The 21,910-nt window shown below is 45.9% G+C and overlaps 2 protein-coding genes across 6 annotated transcripts in view; both read left to right on the top strand.

Annotated features, from left to right (window-relative positions):
- Positions 1–21,910, top strand: part of LOC114901884 (GTPase IMAP family member 5-like) — a 162,300-nt gene that overhangs the window by 59,299 nt on the left and 81,091 nt on the right. The gene's annotated exons all lie outside the window — the stretch shown is intronic.
- Positions 8,713–16,111, top strand: GIMAP6 (GTPase, IMAP family member 6). 3 transcript variants are annotated; one of them, XM_029234080.1, is made up of 3 exons: positions 8,713–9,009; positions 11,085–11,169; positions 13,428–16,111. In XM_029234080.1, the coding sequence occupies exons 1-3, from the start codon at positions 8,848–8,850 to the stop codon at positions 14,219–14,221; spliced, it is 1,041 nt and encodes a 346-aa protein (XP_029089913.1). In that variant the 5' UTR covers positions 8,713–8,847; the 3' UTR covers positions 14,222–16,111. The 3 variants fall into 3 exon arrangements, 1 of the variants encoding a protein (XP_029089913.1); XR_003795313.1 differs by lacking the exons at positions 11,085–11,169; positions 13,428–16,111 and adding exons at positions 9,738–9,856; positions 10,408–11,079 and having other exon boundaries at positions 8,784–9,009; XR_003795312.1 differs by lacking the exons at positions 11,085–11,169; positions 13,428–16,111 and adding an exon at positions 9,738–11,079 and having other exon boundaries at positions 8,784–9,009.

Here is a 21,910-nt window from a genome sequence, read left to right as displayed (position 1 = left end):
GGCCGCTGAGCCTGCGCGTCCGGAGCCTGTGCTCCGCAACGGGAGAGGCCACAACAGTGAGAGGCCCGCAACGGGAGAGGCCACAACAGTGAGAGGCCCACGTACTACAAAAACAAAACAAAACAAAACAAAACAAACAAACAAACAAGCCATGTAACAGAAATGAAGAATGCCTGTAATGGGCTAATTAGACCAACCAGATTATAGTCTTCAGGACCAGTTTCTACTCAAAGAAACCAGGGATTCTTGGAGGAATGACTGATTCAAAGTCTGAGGCAGGAAAGGCATGAAATGACCTGGGATCATCTTATAGGACCTTTTTTTTTTTTTTTCTTTTTCCATCCCGATTCAAACAAACTAAACTGTAAATAAATTATGAGATAATCCTTGAAATCTAAACTCTAATGAGAGGATATTTGATAAAATTCAAGATTTATAGTAACTTTGACACTGTGGTTATGTTTTTAAAAAATCATCTTTCTGTTTTAGATATGCATACTAAAATATTTACAGGTAAAATGATACAATGTCTAGTATTTGCTTCAAAATAATCCAGGGTTGGGATGGGAAGTAGGTTGGGATATACGGGAAACATGAATGGTCAGGAGTTGATATTTGTCAAAACTTGGTGATGGATATATGGGTGTTTATTATACTGTTCTTCTGTAAATGTCTGAAATGTTCTATAGCGAACGGTTTAAGATGTATGTATGCCTTTGCAACCACTACTGAGTATATACTATATTCCAGACACTCTGATATGCATGTTTCATAGGAATATTTACTCCTTATAAATACTCTAGGGTGAAGGTAGTATTATTATTCTAATGTTGTAGGTAAGGAAACTGTGGTTCAAAAGTACTGAGAAACTTGCCCAAGGTCATGGTGCTAAAAGGTACTGGGCTGAACAGGAATTTGAGTCAAAGGCTGTCTGACTACCATGCTCACTCTTAACCACTGCACACTACGGCCTCTTCTTGTTCCTTCTCGGACCCATCATTCTACACTTTACATCAGGTCAGAGGCGGATCAGGGGAAAATAGTCCACACTCTTTCCCAAATGGTAAACTGTTAGCAAGCCTGTCATTAGGGAAGGCAAGGAGGAGGGTTCACATTTCACAGATAGTTTTTCTCTCTCTTCCACCTTGGGGAGCCAAAGGTGGGAGTCATAGTCAGGGGGAAAAAAAAACATCTAAAAATGTTTCTCCAGTGGTTCTTGGAAGATCTAGAGGACCTCCAGGTGAAAGAAAGGCTACAAAGTGAAAAAGGCATGTGCTTCAGAAAAGAACCAACTTACACTGTGAGTCCAGATCCACCACTTCTAGAAAATTCCTTCAGCTCCCTGAGGTTCAGTTCTTTCTGCTATGAAAAGGGACAATAAAGCCAATCTTGCAGGGTTGCCATGAGGCTTTCGTAGGATAGAAATCTCTATAAAGATCTCTTACGTTGCCTAGAGCATGGCAGCCACTCAATAAAAAGGTAGTGTTACAAAGTGCATTGAAATATAGGAAAACCCGGGAAAGAAACATAACTGAGTGACTGAGAGACACATTGCAACTTAGAGATTCAGCTGGATTTACAGGTTATATTCTTTCTTCAGAGTAGCTAATCGTCTCCCTATAGCACCCCTCCTGCACCCCATACCTTGCACCTGGAGGGACACAGCCTCCTTCTTGTGAAGTGTTGGATGAATCCAGATGAGAGTTCAGTGGGCAAGGTTCTAATCTTTCCTTGTCCACCTCTACGAGCCTTGGAAAGCCACCAGTTCTCTGGAATTTGAATCTTTTGGAGAGTCACCAGTACTCCGGAATTTGATTCTTTTTCAGTGAGTAAAGGGAGTTAGAGTAGATTTAATGGAATGCTCTCTAAATTGCCTTCCAGGTCTGAAGGTCTGCCTTGGGAACACTAACTACCTATTAAAGGAAAACGACAGGTTTCCAGGTAAAACTATCACAACAGCCACCGACTAAAAAGTGCACTATTTTTTTAACTTTTTATTTTATATTGGAGTATAGCCGATTACCAATGTTGCGATAGTTTCAGGTGCACAGTAAAGGGACTCAGCCATCCATACACACGTATCCATTCTCCTCCAAACTTCCCTCCCATCCAGGCTGCCACAGAACATTGAACAGAGTTCCCTATGGTATACAGTAGGTCCTTGTTGGTTATCCATTTTAAATATAGCAGTGTGGACATGTTGATCCCAAACTCCCTGAATATCCCTTTCCCCCACCCTTCCCCACAGTAACCATAAGTTTGTTCTCAAAGTCTGTGAGCCTGAAAAAGTGCACTATTAAGACAAGGTCAGCCCCTCCTAACAAACTTGTAAGTGTGCAATACATTACCCATCCCCCAGCCTCTGGCAACCACCATTCCACTCACTGAGTCTATGACTTTGACTATTTTGTATATACACGGAATTATACAGTATTTGTCTTTCTGTGACTGGCTCACTCCACTTAGCATAATGTCCTCACATTTCATCCATATTGTCTCATATGGCATATGACTTCCCTCTTTTCTAAGGCTGAATAATATTCCACTGTATATAGATACCACAATTTTTTATGCACTCATCTGTTGATGGACATTCAAGTTGTTTCCACACCTTGGCTATTGGGAAGAGCGGTGCAATAAACATGGAAATGCTAATATTGCTTCAAGATCCTGATTTCAACTTTTTGGATCAATGCCCAGAAGTAGAATTGCTGGATCATATAGTATGTTTATGTTTAACTTTTTGAGACACCTCTAGACCTTTTTATGGTTAGATTTCACCTTAAATGTTCTTATCATAAAAAAATAAAATTAAAAATATCTAAAACCATGATGTAGTAGTTACAGCAATGGCTATAGAACCATAGGACCAAGAGGCCAACAGATCACAATACTATATAATAGAAAAGAGAAAGTTATCAAGATGAAAAAAAAAAACCCCAAAAACCCAATGCATCAACTGGGCAAATACCACTGAAAAAATGAAAAAGGAAGAAGTTAGTCAAAATGTGTGTGTGCATCTATACACACGTACACATGCATACATGTATATGACACATAAAATGGAGTCCAATCACAGTAGAAGGTAACCCAAAGTAGAGAACATTCCCACAAGTGCTTTACACTATGAAACACTATCATAAGAACACAAACTCAAAAACAAAAACAAACTCCCAAGAGGAGATGGTAGAACAAAGATTCCTATACGCTAACAATGAAAGAACAGAAAGAGAAATCAAGGAAATAATCCCATTTACTATTGCAACAGAAAGAATAAAATACCTAAGAGAATACACCTACCTAAGGAGGCAAAAGACACATGTGCAGAAAACTATAAGACACTGATGAAAGAAATCAAAGACGACACAAACAGATGGAGAGATATCCCATGTTCTTGGATTGGAAGAATCAACATTCTGAAAACAACTATACTACCCAACACAATCTACAGATTCAGTGAAGTCCCTATCAAATTACCAATGGCATTTTCCAAAGAACTAAAACAAAAAAATTTACAATTTGTATGGAAACACAAAAGACCCTGAATAGCCAAAGCAACCTTGAGAAAGAAAAACGGAGCTGGAGGAATCAGGCTCCCTGACTTCAGACAATACTACAAAGCTACAGTAATCAAGACAGTATGGTACTGGCACAGAAACAGAAATATAGGTCAATGAAACAGGATAGAAAGCCCAGAGATATACCCATGCACCTATGGTCACCTTATCTTTGACAAAGGAGGCAAGAATAGATGCTGGAGAAAAGACACCCTCTTCAATAAGTGGTGCTGGGAAAACTGGACAGCTACATGTAAAAGAATGAAATTAGAACACTTCTTAACACCATACACAAAAATCAACTCAAAATGGATTAAAGACCTAAATGTAAGGCCAGACACTATAAAACTCTTAGAGGAAAACATACGCAGAGCACTCTTTGACATAAGTCGCAGTAAGATCCTTTTTGACCCAGCTCCTAGAGTAAAGAAAATAAAAACAAAAATAAATAAATGGGCCGTAATTAAAAGCTTTTGCCCAGCAAAGTAAACCATAAATAAGATGAAAAGACAACCCTCAGAATGGGAGAAAATATTTGCAAACAAAGAAACTGACAAAGGATTAATCTCCAAAATATACAAGCAGCTCATGCACCTCAATATATATATATATATTACCATGTGAAGTGGGAATATGTAAATATTTTTACCAGCAGTAAATATTTTAGACTTTGCAGTCACAATCACTCAGCTCTCGTGTTGGAACACAAAAGCAGCCCCAGATCATTGTAAACTAGTAGATGGGTGAGGTAGCTATGTTACACTGAATCTTTATTTACAAACAGGCAGCAGGCTCTATATAGCCCTTGGAGGGTAGTTTGGGCACCTTTGCTTCAGAGTCAGAATTTTCCATATATCATGCCAGAAAAAAACTTTTAAGTGCTAAATTTTATAAAAACACTAACCTTTTGTCTACATTTTGCAATAAATGTTTGTCATTAAAATCGGGGCACATTGTTGAAAACTCAGTAAAATAGAGAGCAGTTTGAGAAGAGAATAAAAATTATATATAGTTCCACTCCCAAATTAGAGGCTATTTAATATGAACATCTTTCCTTTTTTTGTGTGCCTTGTTTTTTCAACGGTAATATATTAACGATTTTATATCCTGATTTTTATACCTAACATTATATCATAAAGAATTCTTATAACAACTAAAACTTTTGTAAGCATAGAAAAAAAAAAGGTCTGTCCTATTAAATATGATATGTATGGACATCACACAAATAAATCTCTGAGCTTCTCCTCCTACAACCCTTCCACTCTCACTCAGGCCCCCTATCTATTGCTCTTTCCTCTCGCCCCTCTCTCCCCTCAGCCCACTCACAAGCTCCATCGGCCCTCTTCTTGGCCAGTCACATTCTCTTGCAAAATTGATGAGATCTCAAGTTCTCTCCAAGAAAACTATCTGAACTGGTATTTGCTTTCGGTTAAAGAAAAGTGTGTTTGCTCCTTCTGAAATCTCTGACCACAGAAGCTTGGATTGGGTGCAGCCGATGAAGACAACATTTTGTATTTAAACAGAATAAGAAAGTGTTGCCTGGTAATTTGATTGGTGCTTCAGGGTTGCCTAGCTGAAACCTTTACCTCCATGCACCTGCTGTGCTACTGAGATTCCCAGAATCTTAGTCATTGCTTTGGATTTTAGTGTTGGCTCCAGAAAACCCTGTGAAATGGCCCCAGTTTTTAAAAACACAACTACGACCACAGCTGATTTACAATGTTGTGTTAGTTTCAGGTGCATACCAAATTGATGTATATATCAGATTTTCAGATTCTTTTCCATTACAGGTTGTTATAAGATACTGGATAGAGTTCCCTGTGCTATACAGTAGGTCCTTGTTGTTTATCTATTTTACATGTAGTAGTTTGCACCTACTAATCCCAAACTCCTAATTTATCCCTCCCCCCATCCCCTCTGGTAACTCTGTTTTCTTTGCCTGTGAGTCTATATCCATTTTGTAAATAAGTTCAATTGTATTTTAGATTCCACATGTAATTGGTATCACATAATATTTGTCTTTCTGTGACTTACTTCACTTAGTATGATAATCTCTAGGTCCATCCACGCTGCTGCAAATGGCATTATTTCATTCTTTTGTATGGTTGAGTAATATTCCACTGTATATATATATATATATATATATATATATATACACCACATCGTCTTTATCATTCATCTGTTGGTGAACATTTAGGTTGCTTCCATGTCTTGGTTATTGTAAATCGTGCTGTTATAAACATTGGGGTGCATGAATCTTTTCAAATTAGAGTTTTTGTCTTTTCCAGATATATGCCCAAGAGTGGGATTGCAGAATCATATGGTAACCCCAGTTTTAGTTTTTTATGGAAACTCCATATTGTTTTCCATAGTGGCTGCACCAATTTAGATTACCATGAACAATGTAGGAGGGTTCCCTTTTCTCCACACCCTCTCCAGCATTTGTTACTTGTAGACATTTTGGTGATGGTGAGATGGCCCAAATTTTGCTCCTCAGTATTAGTATATGCTCTGGTCTGCTACTGAGATCCACCCCCACCGCCATTTCAGGACTGGAGCCCCCAGCCTCCCAGCTGATAGGAGTGTTGATGGAGGGTAACTCACCGCTGACCCCCTCCCCATAACCTTGAGGCATTCCCTCAGGATTACTGTCAGCTGAAGAGATTCAGCTCCTGCAAGATCGTCCCGCCATCCCAGGGCAGTCACATCTCCTGACTGGTCGATGTAGAGGTATAAAGGCCCCAGTTTGGGACAGCTCTGTGCCGCCATCGTAGCTCCAGCTCCTGGTAAGGTTGACCGAGGCCTCTGCTGTGACTCATCGCAGCCCAGTGTCTCCTTCTGCCCAGTCCTTCTTCCTTCACTCTCCCACAGGTTTTGATCCCAAAAGCGCTCCTGAATGAATTTCACGCCTGCACATTTTCATCTCAGAATCCGCTCCTGGTGAACTCAGCCAGTGATTCCCATCGAAGCGCACAGTGTAATCTTCCTCTCTGAGTTGGGTGGCAAGCGGGGAAGAACTGGGGAGAAGAGGTCCTGGCTTAGCATCGGGGGCACCCAGGTTGTGGAACGTAGGGCTCGGGGCATTTCCCGGTGACTCCATCATATGAGATTGTTTTAGTCCTTCTGGAAGCTGGCTATACTTACAGGTGTATTTTCATCTGTACTTTAGAACCAACTTCCCTAACCAGTATAAAAAAAGAAAATTACAAGGACCTTTAAAAAAATCGGCATTGAATTAGATGCATCAGTACACCTAGGAAGAATGTACTGACATTTTCACGATAGCGTTCCTTCCAGGTGTGTTGCATACACTTGCGTTTTCTGATCTATGATCTTGTGTGTGTTCATGAGTCACTTTCTTCTTTTTGTTTTCAATTTTAAGGTTTTGTGCAGCATAGTATATTTTAAAAATATTTAGTGATTTATTTTCCTTATTTTTTGGGGGGTGCTGCTGCATCAGGATCCTAGTTGCGGCGCTCAGGATCTTAGCTGCGGCGCTCAGGATCTTAGTTGCGGCATGCGGGATCTTTTCATTACAGTGCGCAATCTGCTTGGACTTCTCTCTAGTTGCAGTGCGGGCTCCTCTCTAGTTGTGGCGTGCGGGTTTTCTCTCTCTAGTTGTAGCGCGCAGGCTCCAGGGCACATGGGCCCTGTGGTTTGCGGCATGCAGGCTCTCTCGTGTGGTGCGCGAGCTCAGTAGTTGTGGTGCACCGACTTAGTTGTCCCGCAGCATGTGGGATCTTAGTTCCCCGACCAGAGATGGAACCCGCGTCCCCTGCATTGGAAAGTGGATTCTTTACCACTGGACCACCAGGAAAGTCCCCGTAGTATAGTATTAATAGAGGAAAGAGCTCATATATGTTTACAGCTCACTAAATTATCAGTTGTCACAAACTGAACACATCCAAGTAACAAGCACTCAGCTAAAGACACAGAATGTTGTTGGCACCCCAAAGCAGGGGTTCTCAACCCCCGGGTGGTGGACCGGTACTGGTCCGCACAGCCTGTTAGGAACCGGGTGGCACAGCAGGAGGTGAGCAGTGGGCGAGCGAGCGAAGCTTCACCTGCCGCTCCCCATGGCTCCCCATTGCTTGCATTACCGCCTGAACCATTCCCCCATCCAATGGCATTACTGTGTGAACCATCACCCCACCCCTCCCTGTCCGTGCAAAAATTGTCTTCCATGACACCGGTCCCTGTTGCCAAAAAGGTTGGGGACCGCTGTCAAAAAACACAGACCCACTTTAAGAGTGAGATCCAATCCCAGCAGGATGCTTCCCCTCCTTCACTCCCTACCCCACATTAGCAGGAGCCCAGTATGAAAACAGTGAATTAAAGCTGAGAGAACAGCAAGGCACAAGCTCTATCTAAGAAGGGGTTTCAGGGAAACCCACAGACAATGGGGGAGACAACACAAGGGCACTAGAGGAAACTGAAGCCTCTAGCAGCTACAACAAACATTAAACACAGCTCGTAGCCAGATCAACGTCAAATCTCACACCATAGGCCTATTCACCTCAGTTCCTAATATCTGACATATCATGTCTGGCTTTCAGCAACATTACAGGGCGTGCTGAAAGGCAGGAGAAAACACACAAAGCAAACACTAGAACCAGACTCAGATGTGACACAGATTTTGGAATTTTCAGACGCAGAATGTGTGTGTGTGTGCGCGCGCGTGTGCGCGTGCACGTGTGTGTGTGCGTGCGCACATGTGCGTGCGTGTGTGTGCGCGTATGCGTGTGTGTGTGTGTGTGTATATATACACGCACGCATGTAGAGAGACTTATAAAGAATTGGCTCGTGTGGCTCCTGGTCCATGGGATTATGGAGCTCATGAGTCCCAAGATGTAGGGTCAGCAAGCTGGAGACCCTGGACAGCCAGTGGAGTGGCACAAGGAGGAGCCTGCGGGAGAGAGAGAGACAATGAATATCTGTCATGACCTGGAAGACAGAGGATGTCTGCAGGAAGTGGGTAATTCTCAAAAAAGGGAGGAAATCTGTAAAAATCATTCCCCCGGTGCAGCATTTTCTGAGAGACCTGCTGCTTTCCTTTAAGCCTCCGAGTTCTAGTGGAATAAAAAGCATCACAATACGCGTGTTGTTTTTCCTGTGGCTGTTATCACGGCTGCAGAGGAAGTGCAGCCGGCAGAGCTTTCTGAGCCGTGAGGGCCCCGCCTGGGTGTTCCTACCACTTCCTCTTCCCTCATCTCACAGCTCACAGCTGCAGTTTCAAGGGCAGTTTTTGAGCTGAGCTGTCAGATCACATTTTGCTGAAAAACTATAAGCTATGTCCTCTATCTATTCATACGCCCGGGACACTTTCTTTTACCTTCTCCATTCAGCCTGCAATGCGGCAGCTCTAGAAAGTGAAACAAAGAATTCACGAGTGCTTGCGACCCCGGGAGACACAGAACATGGCCATTCGACCTGCCCTGCGGGCAGCGGGGCGGTAAGTCCGAGTGTGTGGGGACTGTGTCTGTGTGTGATGTGTACTTGTGTTTGTGTGTGTGTCGTCTTTGAGAGTGTGTAGTGGGGATGGTGTGGGTAGTGTGTTTTTGTGTATGTCTCTTTGTGTGTAGGTGAGTATATGCGTGTTTTCTGTGTGTGTTATGTTTGTGTGTGTGTGGTAGGTATGTTTATACGTTTGTGAGTATATGTGTGTGAGTGGTGTTTGTGTCTTATGTTCGTGTTTGTGTATGTATGTGTTTGTGTGTTGTGTATATATATGTTCATGTGTGTTGTGTAGGTATGTGTGTGCTATGTTTGTGTGTGTTCGTACTTTTGTGAGTGTATGTGTGTAAGTAGTGTGTGTGTGTGTGTGTGTGTGCACACATGTCTGAGGTACAATAAGAGGAGCCAGGGCTAAGAGTCGGGAGAATCTTGGACCCTTTGTGCTCTGCCTGGAACTCACTGCTTACTCCTGGGCAAGACGCTTCTGTGAGTTTCACTGCTTTCCTGAGAAACCTCACAAAGGTGACGTATCTGCTCCGTGTTGGAGACAAACACTGTGGCACGTGGCACACACGTGATGCCCTGTTGGGCAGGGTGTAGGCTGAGGCGGCCAGGGGCCGGGCAGACGCGCTGTCTGGGCGTGAGGGTGGAGTGCAGGGTCTGCCTCACCCACCTGCCCTGGTCCCGGCCCGGCCTGTATCTTCTTCTCACCACCCTTCTCTCTAGAGGAGAAAGGAGGTTTCCTGGGTGAAGTGCTGCTTCTGTTTCCACCAATGATGTAAGGGCACCAAGGACAAAGAGATTGAGGGATCTCCACTTTGCAAAGACGGGGGCCCCTTTGAGAGGTAAAAGCCTGTGTCCTCACAAGAATGCGGCTGAACAGGTCGGGGTGAAGGTGTTCACCTGGCCTGGTCACTCTCCCTGGAACGTCCCCAAACCTCCTGGGCTGGGTCCGCTCTCAGCTGGCACGTTAGAGCTGACATCACTGAACCCCCAGTCCTGCGCCACAGCCCCGAACCCCCAGTCCTGCGCCACAGCCCCGCGGGTCCCCGGCCAGCCCCTGGGATCTGGCGAGGACTGAGGTGGTGGGCCAGGCGAGCAGAGAGCCTTAGCACCCCAGGGATGCTGTGGCAACGGGAAAGCTATGTCTATGGACGTTCCCCCGGAGTTACCATCCCCTTCAACTCAGAGCCTCCATCTGGAGAATGTCATCTGACTGTGATTGTCTCTGAGTGTCCTACACATTCCAGAAAAACAGTCATGGGGCCACACGGTTCCCTCCCCATCCCACAGAGACTACCAAGCAGATACAGCATGATGGGCCCCTGAAACAGGGAACCGTGTTGGTCTGCAGGGTGGAATGGACTGAAGGCAGGATACGCTGCTCTCTCCTCAGGATGACGCGAGTTCCTGGGTTCGTGACACGGCCCTCCTTTGCAAAGAGGACTAGGAATCGCTCTACAGAAGGTCAAAAAATGTGCTGGAATCTTCTACAGGGAAGAGATGTCACGAACATGTAGTTGTGGCCCAGCATTCACACCTCCAGGGACATTGAGGCCCAGGTGGTGCGACCACCTAGCTGCTGGCCTGGGGAGGAGCGCCGAGTCCCCTGGGCCCCCAGCAGGACCGGGACTGGGCCCGACGTGGAGAGGGAGCCTGTCCGAGTCTGCCGCCCTCCTCACCGTCCAGCTCTTGGCCTCTGCGGCCCTTGCTGCTGGGCTCTCCCCACAGATCATCTGGCCCCAAGAGCCCCTCACCAGCCCCTCCAGCAACTTCCTGCTCACGTCCCCCAGGCACGCTGGCCCCTGCTCCCAGGACAGTATCTGTCAGGATGCATCCCTGATCCTTTCTCTCCATCACAGAATCACCCCAAAATGGAGACCACAGTGCAGGGGGGAGAAAGGAGGAAACAGGGTCCCTAAAGGATGTAGAAGGTGTCTTAGACTCCCCCTCACTCCGTCTCTCCCCCCCAAACCAATGCAAACAACTTCCTTTTGGCAAGAGAAAGGCACAAGTCAGGTGCCTCTTAAAACTCGGTGGAAAAATCAGTGAGACATATGATTCTTTTTTTAGGAGGAAGAAGAATATTATGAACTCATTCTCCCGGAAAATCGCGAGGAAGGGCTGTCTCAGGATCCTACACAAGACGGGTCAGGAGGTAAAACATGTTTCCAGCAGACATAAACTTAGAGAGGCATGGCCGGGGGACCTGTGAGGTGCAGGGGGCACGCTGGGAAAGGCAGCAGGAGTTCCTCCTGTCAGAGATTTGCCCACCCGGCGACCATCGAAGGGCGTTTGGGCTGGGCCTCTCTTCAACATGGCCAGATAGAAGGGAAAGGCCCCTGATGGGCGCAGTGGGCCGAAGGGGTGACGCACAGCACCAACTGCCCCTTCACTGAGTCTCAGGAAGGATGTGCTGAGTGGGTGTGAAAAATGACTCGCCCCCGGCCTCCGTGTGGGCATCTTGCTGGCTCAAGTGTGAGAGCTCTCAGGGTCACGAGGAGTGCAAAGCACTAGTGAACAAGCAGGATGCACTCAGGTGCCCCCAGGACCGGGCTCCGTCTTCCCAAGGGGCTCCCTCCCCACAAAAGCTGTTGCATCAGGGTCAAGGGCTTAACTTTCATGGCTCAACTTCACCATCTAGCCTGAGGAAACAGAATTTAGGAATATAGCAATGCCGGAAACCCATCCACTTTCCTGGCCAGAAGAATTGATTTGTGATCCATCATGCATTTCAACAGGACTGATTTTTTTTTTTTTACGATATGAACTTCAGTGACCTGAGCCATTGAGAGAAAGCCATATTAATAAGCCGCACAGGAAAATTACAATACAAGTGCCGACACCTGATTTCCCTTTTTTTGCAGCAATCGAGATTAAGCATTACTTTAAAAATCTGGCTTTAAAGTCCAATGACGTGGGCACCTCCAGGCTTGCCCAGACAGGAGACCCCTGTCTCCCTCCAGCTTCGCATTGGAGGGTGGAGATGAACACTGCACCTTCCCTGCTTCTGTGAAACTCCCACCCATTCACTCAAATTCCTTTCAAGCCACCTGAGGGAAGCTGGAGGGAGCCAATATCACCTAGTCAAAACTGGTCGGAGGGTCAGGCAGCCAAGGGAGAAAGGCAGCAGAAACGCGCTGCTGGGAGGTTTGGAAGGAGGCGGTGCCAATCCTACTTTCAGGAGGCCGGGGCTCTGTCACGGAGAGACATCAATGTCTTCAATGTGGAACAGACTTGGAAGCCGGCTGGGGTTGGGCTCTCCTCTATGTGCTCTGGCTCCTGGGAGCCCATGAGAAGGGAATTCCCTTCCTGCCCTCCAGCTCCGGTCGTTTCTAAAACATCTGGACATTGGGTTTCTAAGTATTAGATTGGCATGACAAAGCTTCTCTCCGCTGATGGCTCTGAACGTTCTGCTGGGTGAGAATGTCCAGCCCCAGCTCCAAGGATGTAGCTTAAGAATGTGACCCCAGTGTGCAGCTGTGCTGTGGAGCTGTGGGTCGGGCTGAAAAGAATCCACCCTCACAACACTCCTCGCTGGGAAAACTAAAGGTAATGTGACGTGGTCGATCACGTCAGGGAGAGGACCGACACAGAGGCTGCGTGCTCTCAATTTCACCACTCTTCCTGAGAAGGGTCTCCAATCAGAGGTACTTGAGGAAGCTCAGGGTCCCAGGTCATGATGGGATGATTCCCACATAGGTGACCCTGAGAAGAGGGCTCAAAACCTAAACATAAAATGTAGCTTTCTACTATATCATCCAGCAATTCCACTTCTGGGAATATAGCCCAAAGAATTGAAACAGATGTTGAACAGATGTGCATTAAGGCTCATAGCAGCATATTGACAATAGCAAAAAGGTGGAAACAACCCCAAAGTCTATATATATATATATATATATATATATATATATATATTCATATATATATGAATAAACACAATGTGGTCTACACCTACAGTGGAATATTATTCAGCCTTAAAAAGGAGGGAAGTTCTGACACACGCGACAACGTCGATGAACCTTGAAAACATTATGCTAAGTGAAATAAGCCAGACACAGTAGGGCAAACATTGCCTGACTCCACTTACATGAGGTCCGTAGAAGAGTCAAACACACAGAGACGGAAAGAACAGGGCTATCAGGCGTTAGCAGGAGGGAGCAATGGGGCGTTAGCGCTTAACGGGGACAGGGTTTCAGTTTGGGAAGATGGAAAATTCTTGGGCTGCATAGTGGTGATGACTGCACAACAAAAAGAGAGAGGGAAGGAAAGAATGTGAGTCTAGGGCACGTCTCAGATGCTGACGCCGTCTTCCCTTCTCCTGATCCCCGCCCCCCGGACATTCTGCCCCTGGTGAGGCTAAAGTGGGTGGATGGGCTCTAACCCCGGTCTCCCACCTTCTCTTGATGCCTCCAGGGCTGAGGGAGGATGAAGGGACCCCGCAGAGGCTGAGGCTCATCCTGGTGGGAAAACCCGGAAGCGGGAAAAGCGCAACGGGAAACAGCATCCTCGGCCGGAGAGTGTTCGAGTCCAAGGTCAGCACCGGGCCCGTGACCAAGGCCTTCCAGCGGGGGCGCCGAGCGTGGGCGGGGAAGGAGCTCGAGGTCATCGACACCCCCGACATCCTGTCCCCGGGGGCGGCGCCGCGAGGGACCGCTCGGGGCGCCTGCGAAGCCATGGCCTTCTCCTCGCCGGGGCCCCACGCGGTGCTCCTGGTGACGCAGCTGGGCCGCTTCACCGAGGAGGATCAGGAGGGGGTCAGGTGCCTCCAGGAGCTCTTCGGGGCGGGCATTCTGGCCCGCACCATCCTGGTGTTCACGCGGAAGGAAGACCTGGACGGCGGCTCCCTGGAGGAGTACCTGCGAGAGACCGACAACCGGGAGCTTGCCAGGCTGGACGTCGTGTGTGAGCGGCGACACTGTGGCTTCAACAACAGGGCGCAGGGGGCGGAGCAGGACGCCCAGCTGAAGGAGCTCATGGAACAAATCGAAGCCGTCCTGTGGGAGCACGAAGGCCGTTATTACAGCCACCAGGCTTACCGTCAGTCCCAGCGCGACGTCCTGCTCCAGCGAGAGCCGGCGGGGCGGGTCCCCCAGGGCCAGGGCTCCGAGGAAGGGCGCAGCGAGGAGTCCTGGTGGCAGGGACTGTGTCGCATCCGGAAGGAATCTGGGCGCACTGACACACAGCCCCTGGGGAGGCCGCCCATCTGAGACGCGCTGGATTCCACGCAGCCACGGCTGCTTCCTGCCAGCCTCCCTCGGCCCCGGAGTCTGCCTTCCAGCCCCTCACTTGCTCTCTCCGTCCCACAGGTCACTGACCCTCCCAGTGTCCAGGGCAGGGTCTGGGGTGGCGAGCGGTGTGCGGGCTCCTGAGTTCGCTGGTCCTTCATCACACCTTCCAGAACACGTGGGCCCTCCCTCCTCTGTGCCCCTCGATCCTCACGTCTCCTTGGCATTCCGAGTCTGCAATAGAACACCGATAGGACCACAGCTTCCTGCGGGCAGGCCCGTGCCTCATTCGCCCATGTAACTCCCACAGCATCCTGGCCACTGAAGTCACCACTTAAACGTCGATGTAGCAAATCAGTGTGGGATGTCGAACAGGTGCCTCTGCATCTCTTGGGCTGTGTCCTTGCCCGCTAAGCGGGCAGGCATGATGACTTTTAAGGCCCTGTGCCATGTGGGGCAGGACAGGCACTGGGCTGGGGAGGAGAAAGCAAGTAGAAACGGGAGGGGTAGAAGGCGCAGCCCTTTAATTCACTCTTGAAAGAGGCCACCCAATCGCAGCAAAGGAGCCCCGTGGGAACCTCTTGGTGGGAGGATGAGCAGAGCGGGGTGGGGGTATCCAGGGGGCCAGGTCTGGTCAAGAAATGGAGCCTAGACCTGGCTGCAGGACATGGAGGCCCCCGGAGGTGCCAAGTGGGCTTGGGCAGAGAGGAGCACTTCCCTGAGGCAGACTTGGACTAGGGAGGTCACACACCTGTTACTGCCCCTTGTGATGCCTGCCGTCCGGCTGTAGAGAACAGAGGCGATGTTCAGCCCTGCCTCTGCTTCACCTGCAACTGTTTCCCTTCTCCCTTGAGAATGGGGAGAAAGTGTGGGTGGGGTGTGTCTTGGTGTGTAGGTGGGTCCCCAGCAAGGTATTTTGGTGCACAGAATGGGAGGAGGCAGAGAAGAAAGGGAAGCTGCAAAGGAAAGAAGCAGGTGAATGATGTAAGACGTCCTAGGGAACAGCCTGCCACGCTGATGGGGAGAGCCCTGCAACACGCGGCTGTCGTCTTCTCCAGACGCAGCGGACGCCTAAGAAAGCTTAAGCATTTCTTTTGCTAAAAGATTCAGACAAGTGTCTCGAGGCAGAACAGAGACTTATTTTGGTGTATGCTTACGATAGCCTTTGTGCCAGATCATTTATTAAGTAGGTGATCCGCGTCCCGCTGAACTGGAACGCAACGTTTATCATATGTTAAGTTTTCATATTCCCTAAGATCTCTGTCAGGATTTTCGATTCTGATCTTGTCTTCTGACTTTTCTACTCCTGCATGAATAAAACACGGATTTGATTAGAGTGGCTTTGATTATAATGTGACACACTGATTTCCTCCCCAGTCTCCATTTTTGTATTTCCTTTGTTATTTTCGGGCATTTATTCTTCTGTGTGAAAGTTAAAATCGCTTTGTTTAATTTTCATAAAAGAATCTTGTTGGGATTCCAGTTGGAATTGTCTTACATTTATGTATTAAATTTGGGAGGATTGGAAGTAAGATAAGTTAGAGAAAGACAAGTACTGTGTAATATATATCACTTATATGTGGAATCTAAAATGTCAAACCTGTTTAAAGAAAGAGTAGAACGGTGGTTACCAGGAGGTAGGGGCACAGGGGATAAGACTGGTGGTATTTAAGGGTACAAACTTGTAACAAGCACGAAATAAGCCATAGAGATCTAAGGTACAGTATATTGAATGTAGACAGTAACATTGTACTCTAAGAATGTGGTGTGATGAATATTGTTACAACAGCAGCCATACACCCTGCACACCTTAAATTTACACAATGTTAAAAGAAAATCTCTCAGTTACATTAAAAATCTAAAACAAAAAAAGTTGGGAGAATTGGTAAATGCCTCCAGGATAAGTGAATTAAGGCCATCTTGTTTCTAAGAGAATAGACTCGTGACTTATTGAAGTAAAATCATTTGCATTTCCTTTAGGAGAAGAAGATAAATTTCTTTAATTTAGGTACTTTTGTTTGAACTCTGCTGGCTTGATTGATTTCATAATGGAAAATACAAGCACCTGACCAAATGACACCCATCCAGTGACTCTAAATGGCACGTCACTCAAAACATGTCATTCATTAAAAATTCTAAAGGAATTGTTTAAAATTATATCGAATATGGGGTTTTCTCTCCTTTATTACTAAAAATCAGGGAAAATACCTCCCACGACTTTTCAGAAGGAGGGATAGATGTTGCTTCATGCCATCACTCCCTCAGCATCAGAGAACGGGGAAGGCATGTGTCGGTATGTGCTGGAAACTCCATGGTCTGTGTACCAATAGGAAAGAAGTGGTGTGGGTGAGGGTGGGGGCAGGGGGAGGAGAGAGGGTTGTCTTGGCCAAGGCTGTGAAAATAGTGAACTTTGGAATTCATTATTCTCAAAAAATATCTCTACACTGGAGCAAAGCATGAAAAACACAGATCTGGAGAATCCGAAGTGCCCAGTGAGCACGTGGGCTGCTTCCTCCTTGGTGGGTCAAAGCAGCGGCTGAAACCCCAGGGAAGGTTTCCAGCTCCCAATCCTCCCGTAATGACATTCATACACTATGTAGAAAATTCAAAATAATGAGAATTTCTAAACAACTGTTAGAAGATACTGAAAAGTGACCAAATACAGGGAGACACTATAAGGAACTTGACAGTTAACATAAGGGGCCATGGAACTGCCACTTTTTTTTTTTTTTTTTTTTTTGCGGTACGCGGGCCTCTCACTGTTGTGGCCTCTCCCGTTGCGGAGCACAGGCTCCGGACGCGCGGGCTCAGCGGCCATGGCTCACGGGCCCAGCCGCTCCGCGGCATGTGGGATCTTCCCGGACCGGGGCACGAACCTGCGTCCCCTGCATCGGCAGGCGGACTCTCTTCCCTGGTGACTGCGCCACCAGGGAAGCCCGAGCTGCCACTTTTATGTGGCTTTTCCCCCCGAGAGCACTTCCCCATCTTGCTGACCCAGGGATATCGCTCAAGCAGAAATTCACAGTGACCTGAGAGTAAGAGGATTCAGTTTGGGGGCAGCCAGAGAGGGCAGAAATTGATGGAGAACTCCCAAAAGGAGCCACACAGGGGGGTGGGTGGGAGCATTAGAAAGTCTTCATATAAACTCCCTTCAAGTCTTTGGCTGACCCATGAACGGCAGTCTCTGAAGGGTCCAGGGGAAACTTTTTTTGGAAGGCTGAAAGAGCTAGTTAGAGATTTCAACAGTTGCCCTCAGCAGCAAAGACAAAATTTGAGATTCCGGTCCACCACGTATTCCACTGAAATACCAACGCGAGTAGAATCCCATCAGGACTAAGGGACTTGCCCTAAAAGAGCAAGATTGGAATAGCCCCTCGCTAATGACGTCGACAACCAAGCCTTCCCAAGTTCAAAGGGATCTGCCAGGAGTTTAAGTGCCTGCTAGAGCGAACACAGTACTATTCAGAAGAGCATAATAATACCCAGAGTCCCTACAACATGCTATCGACAATATCCTGTAAACTATTAGACATTCTCCTTTTCTAACATAAGGATAGAAAGCAATAAAATTTCCCTCTACACATGTTTATCTACATCTCACAAATTTTTGTGTGTTCTGTTTTCACTCTCACTTAGTTTATAACGTTTTGCATATTCTTTGTGATCTCTGTTGTCACTCATGGATTATTTAGGAGTATGTGTTTAATTTCCAAATATTTGAGTATTTTCTAGAAATTGCAATATCCAATATGGTAGCCACCAGCCATATGTGGTTATTGAGCACTTGAAATGTAGCTGGTGTACCTGAGAAATTGAATTTTAACTTTTATTTCATGATAATTTGTTTTAATTTAAATTTAAACACTGAAACACTGTAAAATATTTTACCATGAAACACAGCTTTGTTGTTTGGGTAGAAATACACTTCACTCTAACTGTTGTGTCACATATTGTTGCTGTATTGCAATGTAAATTTTGGCCACGTTTATTGTTTCTAGTATGAAAACTTACGTACATCATTGATCTAGTCAATGTCAGAAGATTGATTCCCTTTGAACAATCTTCCTAATGCAGTGATGTAATACTTTTATTCGAATACTTTGTGTAGACAGCATGAGTTATAGTGATACCTGTCTACATTGTAGTAGATAATGACCATTAAATTTAAATACGGTTTATTATTTTATTTATAATAGGGTTGAGTTAAATCTTAATTTAAAAATAAGTATGGACAATATTTAAACTTTAAAATGAAGGCATGATATTGATGCAGAATGAATGGAGATGACTAAGCAGGTAGTAAAACTGGAACAGGAGAGAGAAAAAGAGACTGGAAGATGTGTTATAACATTCACAGTGGCAATTGCAATTTGCTGCAGTGTAGCAAAACCAAAAAAGAAAAAAAAAAAGCTGTTAGAGACCTTTTCAGCAAACACATACAGGATTTGATAAAATGTTTCCTCTCAACCATCAAAAACAGACTTGACAACTGAAGGCAGAATTAAATGTCCAACAAAAACCTCTAGACAACTTTTAATAGGCTCTGAGCTTATAACTTGGGCCAGGTGTAAAACAGTTTGGATTACTGCATGAAAAATAAAAACACTTTTAGTTGGAGAGATGGTGAAAACAACTTATTACTTTGGTTATGGAAAGTTGTGTTTTTTTTTTTGCGTTACGCGGGCCTCTCACTGTTGTGGCCTCTCCGATTGCGGAGCACAGGCTCCGGACGCGCAGGCTCAGCGGCCATGGCTCACGGGCCCAGCCGCTCCGCGACACGTGGGATCTTCCCGGACCGAGGCACGAACCCGCGTCCCCTGCATCGACAGGCGGACCCTCAACCACTGCGCCACCAGGGAAGCCCTATGGAAAGTTTTACTGCAAATTTTTAAAGAAAAGACTAAAAATTCTAAAGTATGCAAAACACGAAAGACCTTCCATCAAGGCACCAAACAATTGCCCAGAGAAGGCAAGACTTTTAAAATAATATCAAAGATGAATTGATTTAAGGTTTGAAAAATTGCAAGCCTCTTTCTTTAGAGCTATATGAGAAGTGTGACATAAGACATGATCCGAATGATACTTTGAGTATGTCTTAAAGTCGTCCCACGTCTAGGAAAAGATGTAAACTCAGGGCAAAAAAAAAAAAAAAAAAAAAAAATTCAAATTAGGGGTATAGATATTTTTACATCCTTCAAACCTGTCAGAGGAGAATTTTAATAGATACTTGGCACAAATTGCTCGTGATGGAAGCACATGCAGTAATCTCCAGTCTCACACTTGTACTCTGCGCCCCAGAATTCCCGGACCATACGCTCTTCTCCACTTCTGGATCCTGCTTTATTTTGCCTTGACTGTTTCCAGTAACATTTCATCTCTCTCCACTTATACAGAGTATTCGATTAGGAAAACTGAAGCCAATCTAGGTACTAAAAGTAGGATGAACTTTTTGTTTTTCCTTCTAAAATGGTAAAAAAAAAAAATTTTTTTTAAGTTGCCTTTAGATACATTAGATTGGTGAGCGTATGACTTTCATCCACATCTTTCTTTTTCTTTTCTTCTTTTCATCTTTATTGGAGTGTAACTGCTTTACAATGTTGGGTTAGTTTCTGCTGTACAACAAAGTGAATCAGCTACATGTATACATATGTCCCCATATCCCCGCCCTCTTGCGTCTCCCTCCCACCCTCCCTATCCCACCCCTCTAGGTGGTCACAAAGCATCGAGCTGATCTCCCTGCGCTATGCGGCTGCTTCCCACTAGCTATCTGTTTTACATTTGGTAGTGTGTATATGTCAATGCTAAAAGTTGGATGAACTTTTAGTCCAAGGAATGAAAGGCTTGCCCTGGCCTGGGGAGCAAGGTGGTGTGCTGACCTGGGTGATTTTCAGCAGCTATGAGCTGTGAAACACACCGCTGTCTCCCGTAGTCTATTTGTAATGGTTGCCATGTGCTCCTTCTCCAGCAAGTTCCAAATCTTGTGGGAGTGCTTCTCATTGGCAGACTGTAACCCGGACCTGTAGGGAAAGGGATGATAAGGAACGTTGGCCCGGGCTCCTTCCCTGAGATGCAGAGGACCCAGGAAGAATCAATGGTGCCATGTTTACAGCACTCAGCACAGCTGAATAATTCAGATGGAAGGATTCACCTTGTATCTGACCTTAGGGAAAGCTTTCCTATCTCATCCACGACATCGAATAGGAGTTACACCTATCTGATGCTGGGTATGCCTGGGACAAAGTATTAAAATATTATCTTGAATTTTCGTTTCAACATGTACTCCCTCAGTAGTGAGTGGCAGCTAACTCTTCCTGTTCACTCCTGTGTACCAACTTGCTGGCATACATGAGGCCCTCACTAAATATTTTTTCACCCTACCCCTTGAAGAGTTGGTGAAACTTGGCTCAAGTTACATTTCCACAGCATGGAGAGCCCCAAATCTTTCTTGTTCTTTCTGGGAATTTCCTGAGCTCACTTCTTTATGCTTCCCTCTACTTTCTCAGTCGTGTACTCCTGTTCTCTATTTGACCCAATTTCATGAAGACCCAAAATTCACTTCTTTAGCTGGTTTCCACAATAACCATGGATACTAAGCATCTTGTACGCTTTGGCATCTTTCCTAGTGATTTTGAAACTCATGGGGAGGGTCCCACGGGCAGCAGTGGGCGTTATTACATCAAGTCGACTGCCTTCCCTCTAGGTTGGAAAGAGGAAGTGCTAATCCCTCCAGAACCCAGGAGGGAGAAACTCTGGAGTGACACTTCATAAATGATCTCCCTCTCACGAAAGGCAGAGCGATTGATCTGTTTGGGGATGTTAAAAATGTTAGGAGAGCCATTAGACCCATTAGACCACTTCCTGCTATGAGTTTTATTTTTCAGAAACAGGATACAAACGGCCCTCTCAACCTTTTGACCTGCTGTGATCAGATATGACCAACACTTTTGGTTCCTTGTTTCATCCTATAAGCAGACCAAAAACGTCCTCTTTCTGGTGGTCCAGAGGAGTCTTGCTTTTTGGGTTTCACCTTCTCAGACTATGACTCTTTGGTTGTCAGGTGGCCCCATTATGTGAAACTAGCTCTCTTCCATTTCAGGGAATAGAAGGAAGACTCCTAACTTAGGTTTTTCATCCCTGCTCTGGTCTCCACTTCACCTTTACCAGGGAGTCCTAGAATTCTGGTAACAAGATGGTATTTAGCTTTATTTGATTCAGTTCTTTGTGTGTATAGTTTTCCTGCAGAATCCTGGAGGGGAGAAGGGTCTTTGGCTCCCTGGCTCTGGCTGGTAACATTTGGAGCAGGGGAAATGCCTTGAGAATTAGTGAAGTGACTTTCCCTTTTTACTCGAGCACAGGGTGTCTGCTCCAGTGTAATCACCCTCAAAGTGTATTCCTGGAGCAGCGAGGTCGGCAATGCCGGGGAACTTGTTAGGAATGCAGATTCTCAGGCCCACCGACTCAGAAACTTTGTACGTTAGCAAGTCTTCCGGGCGACGCTGACGCATGCTAATGCTCCACAAAATACAGAAAAAAACCTGAATAATCAGATTTTAATATTTTTCAAAATACTTATAGAATTTTGTCGAAAGATGACAACCTTGTCAAGCTGGGTGTTTTCTCTAGAATGGATGGTCTATATTCTATCACTTCTCCAATTTGCATAAAAAGGTT

Source organism: Monodon monoceros, unplaced genomic scaffold, assembly GCF_005190385.1.
Source record: "Monodon monoceros isolate NGI ecotype Baffin Bay Population unplaced genomic scaffold, NGI_Narwhal_1 Super_Scaffold_2, whole genome shotgun sequence".
NCBI lineage: Eukaryota > Metazoa > Chordata > Mammalia > Artiodactyla > Monodontidae > Monodon > Monodon monoceros.
Note: the sequence above shows the minus strand (reverse complement) of the source record. Positions and strands in the feature narration are given on the sequence as shown.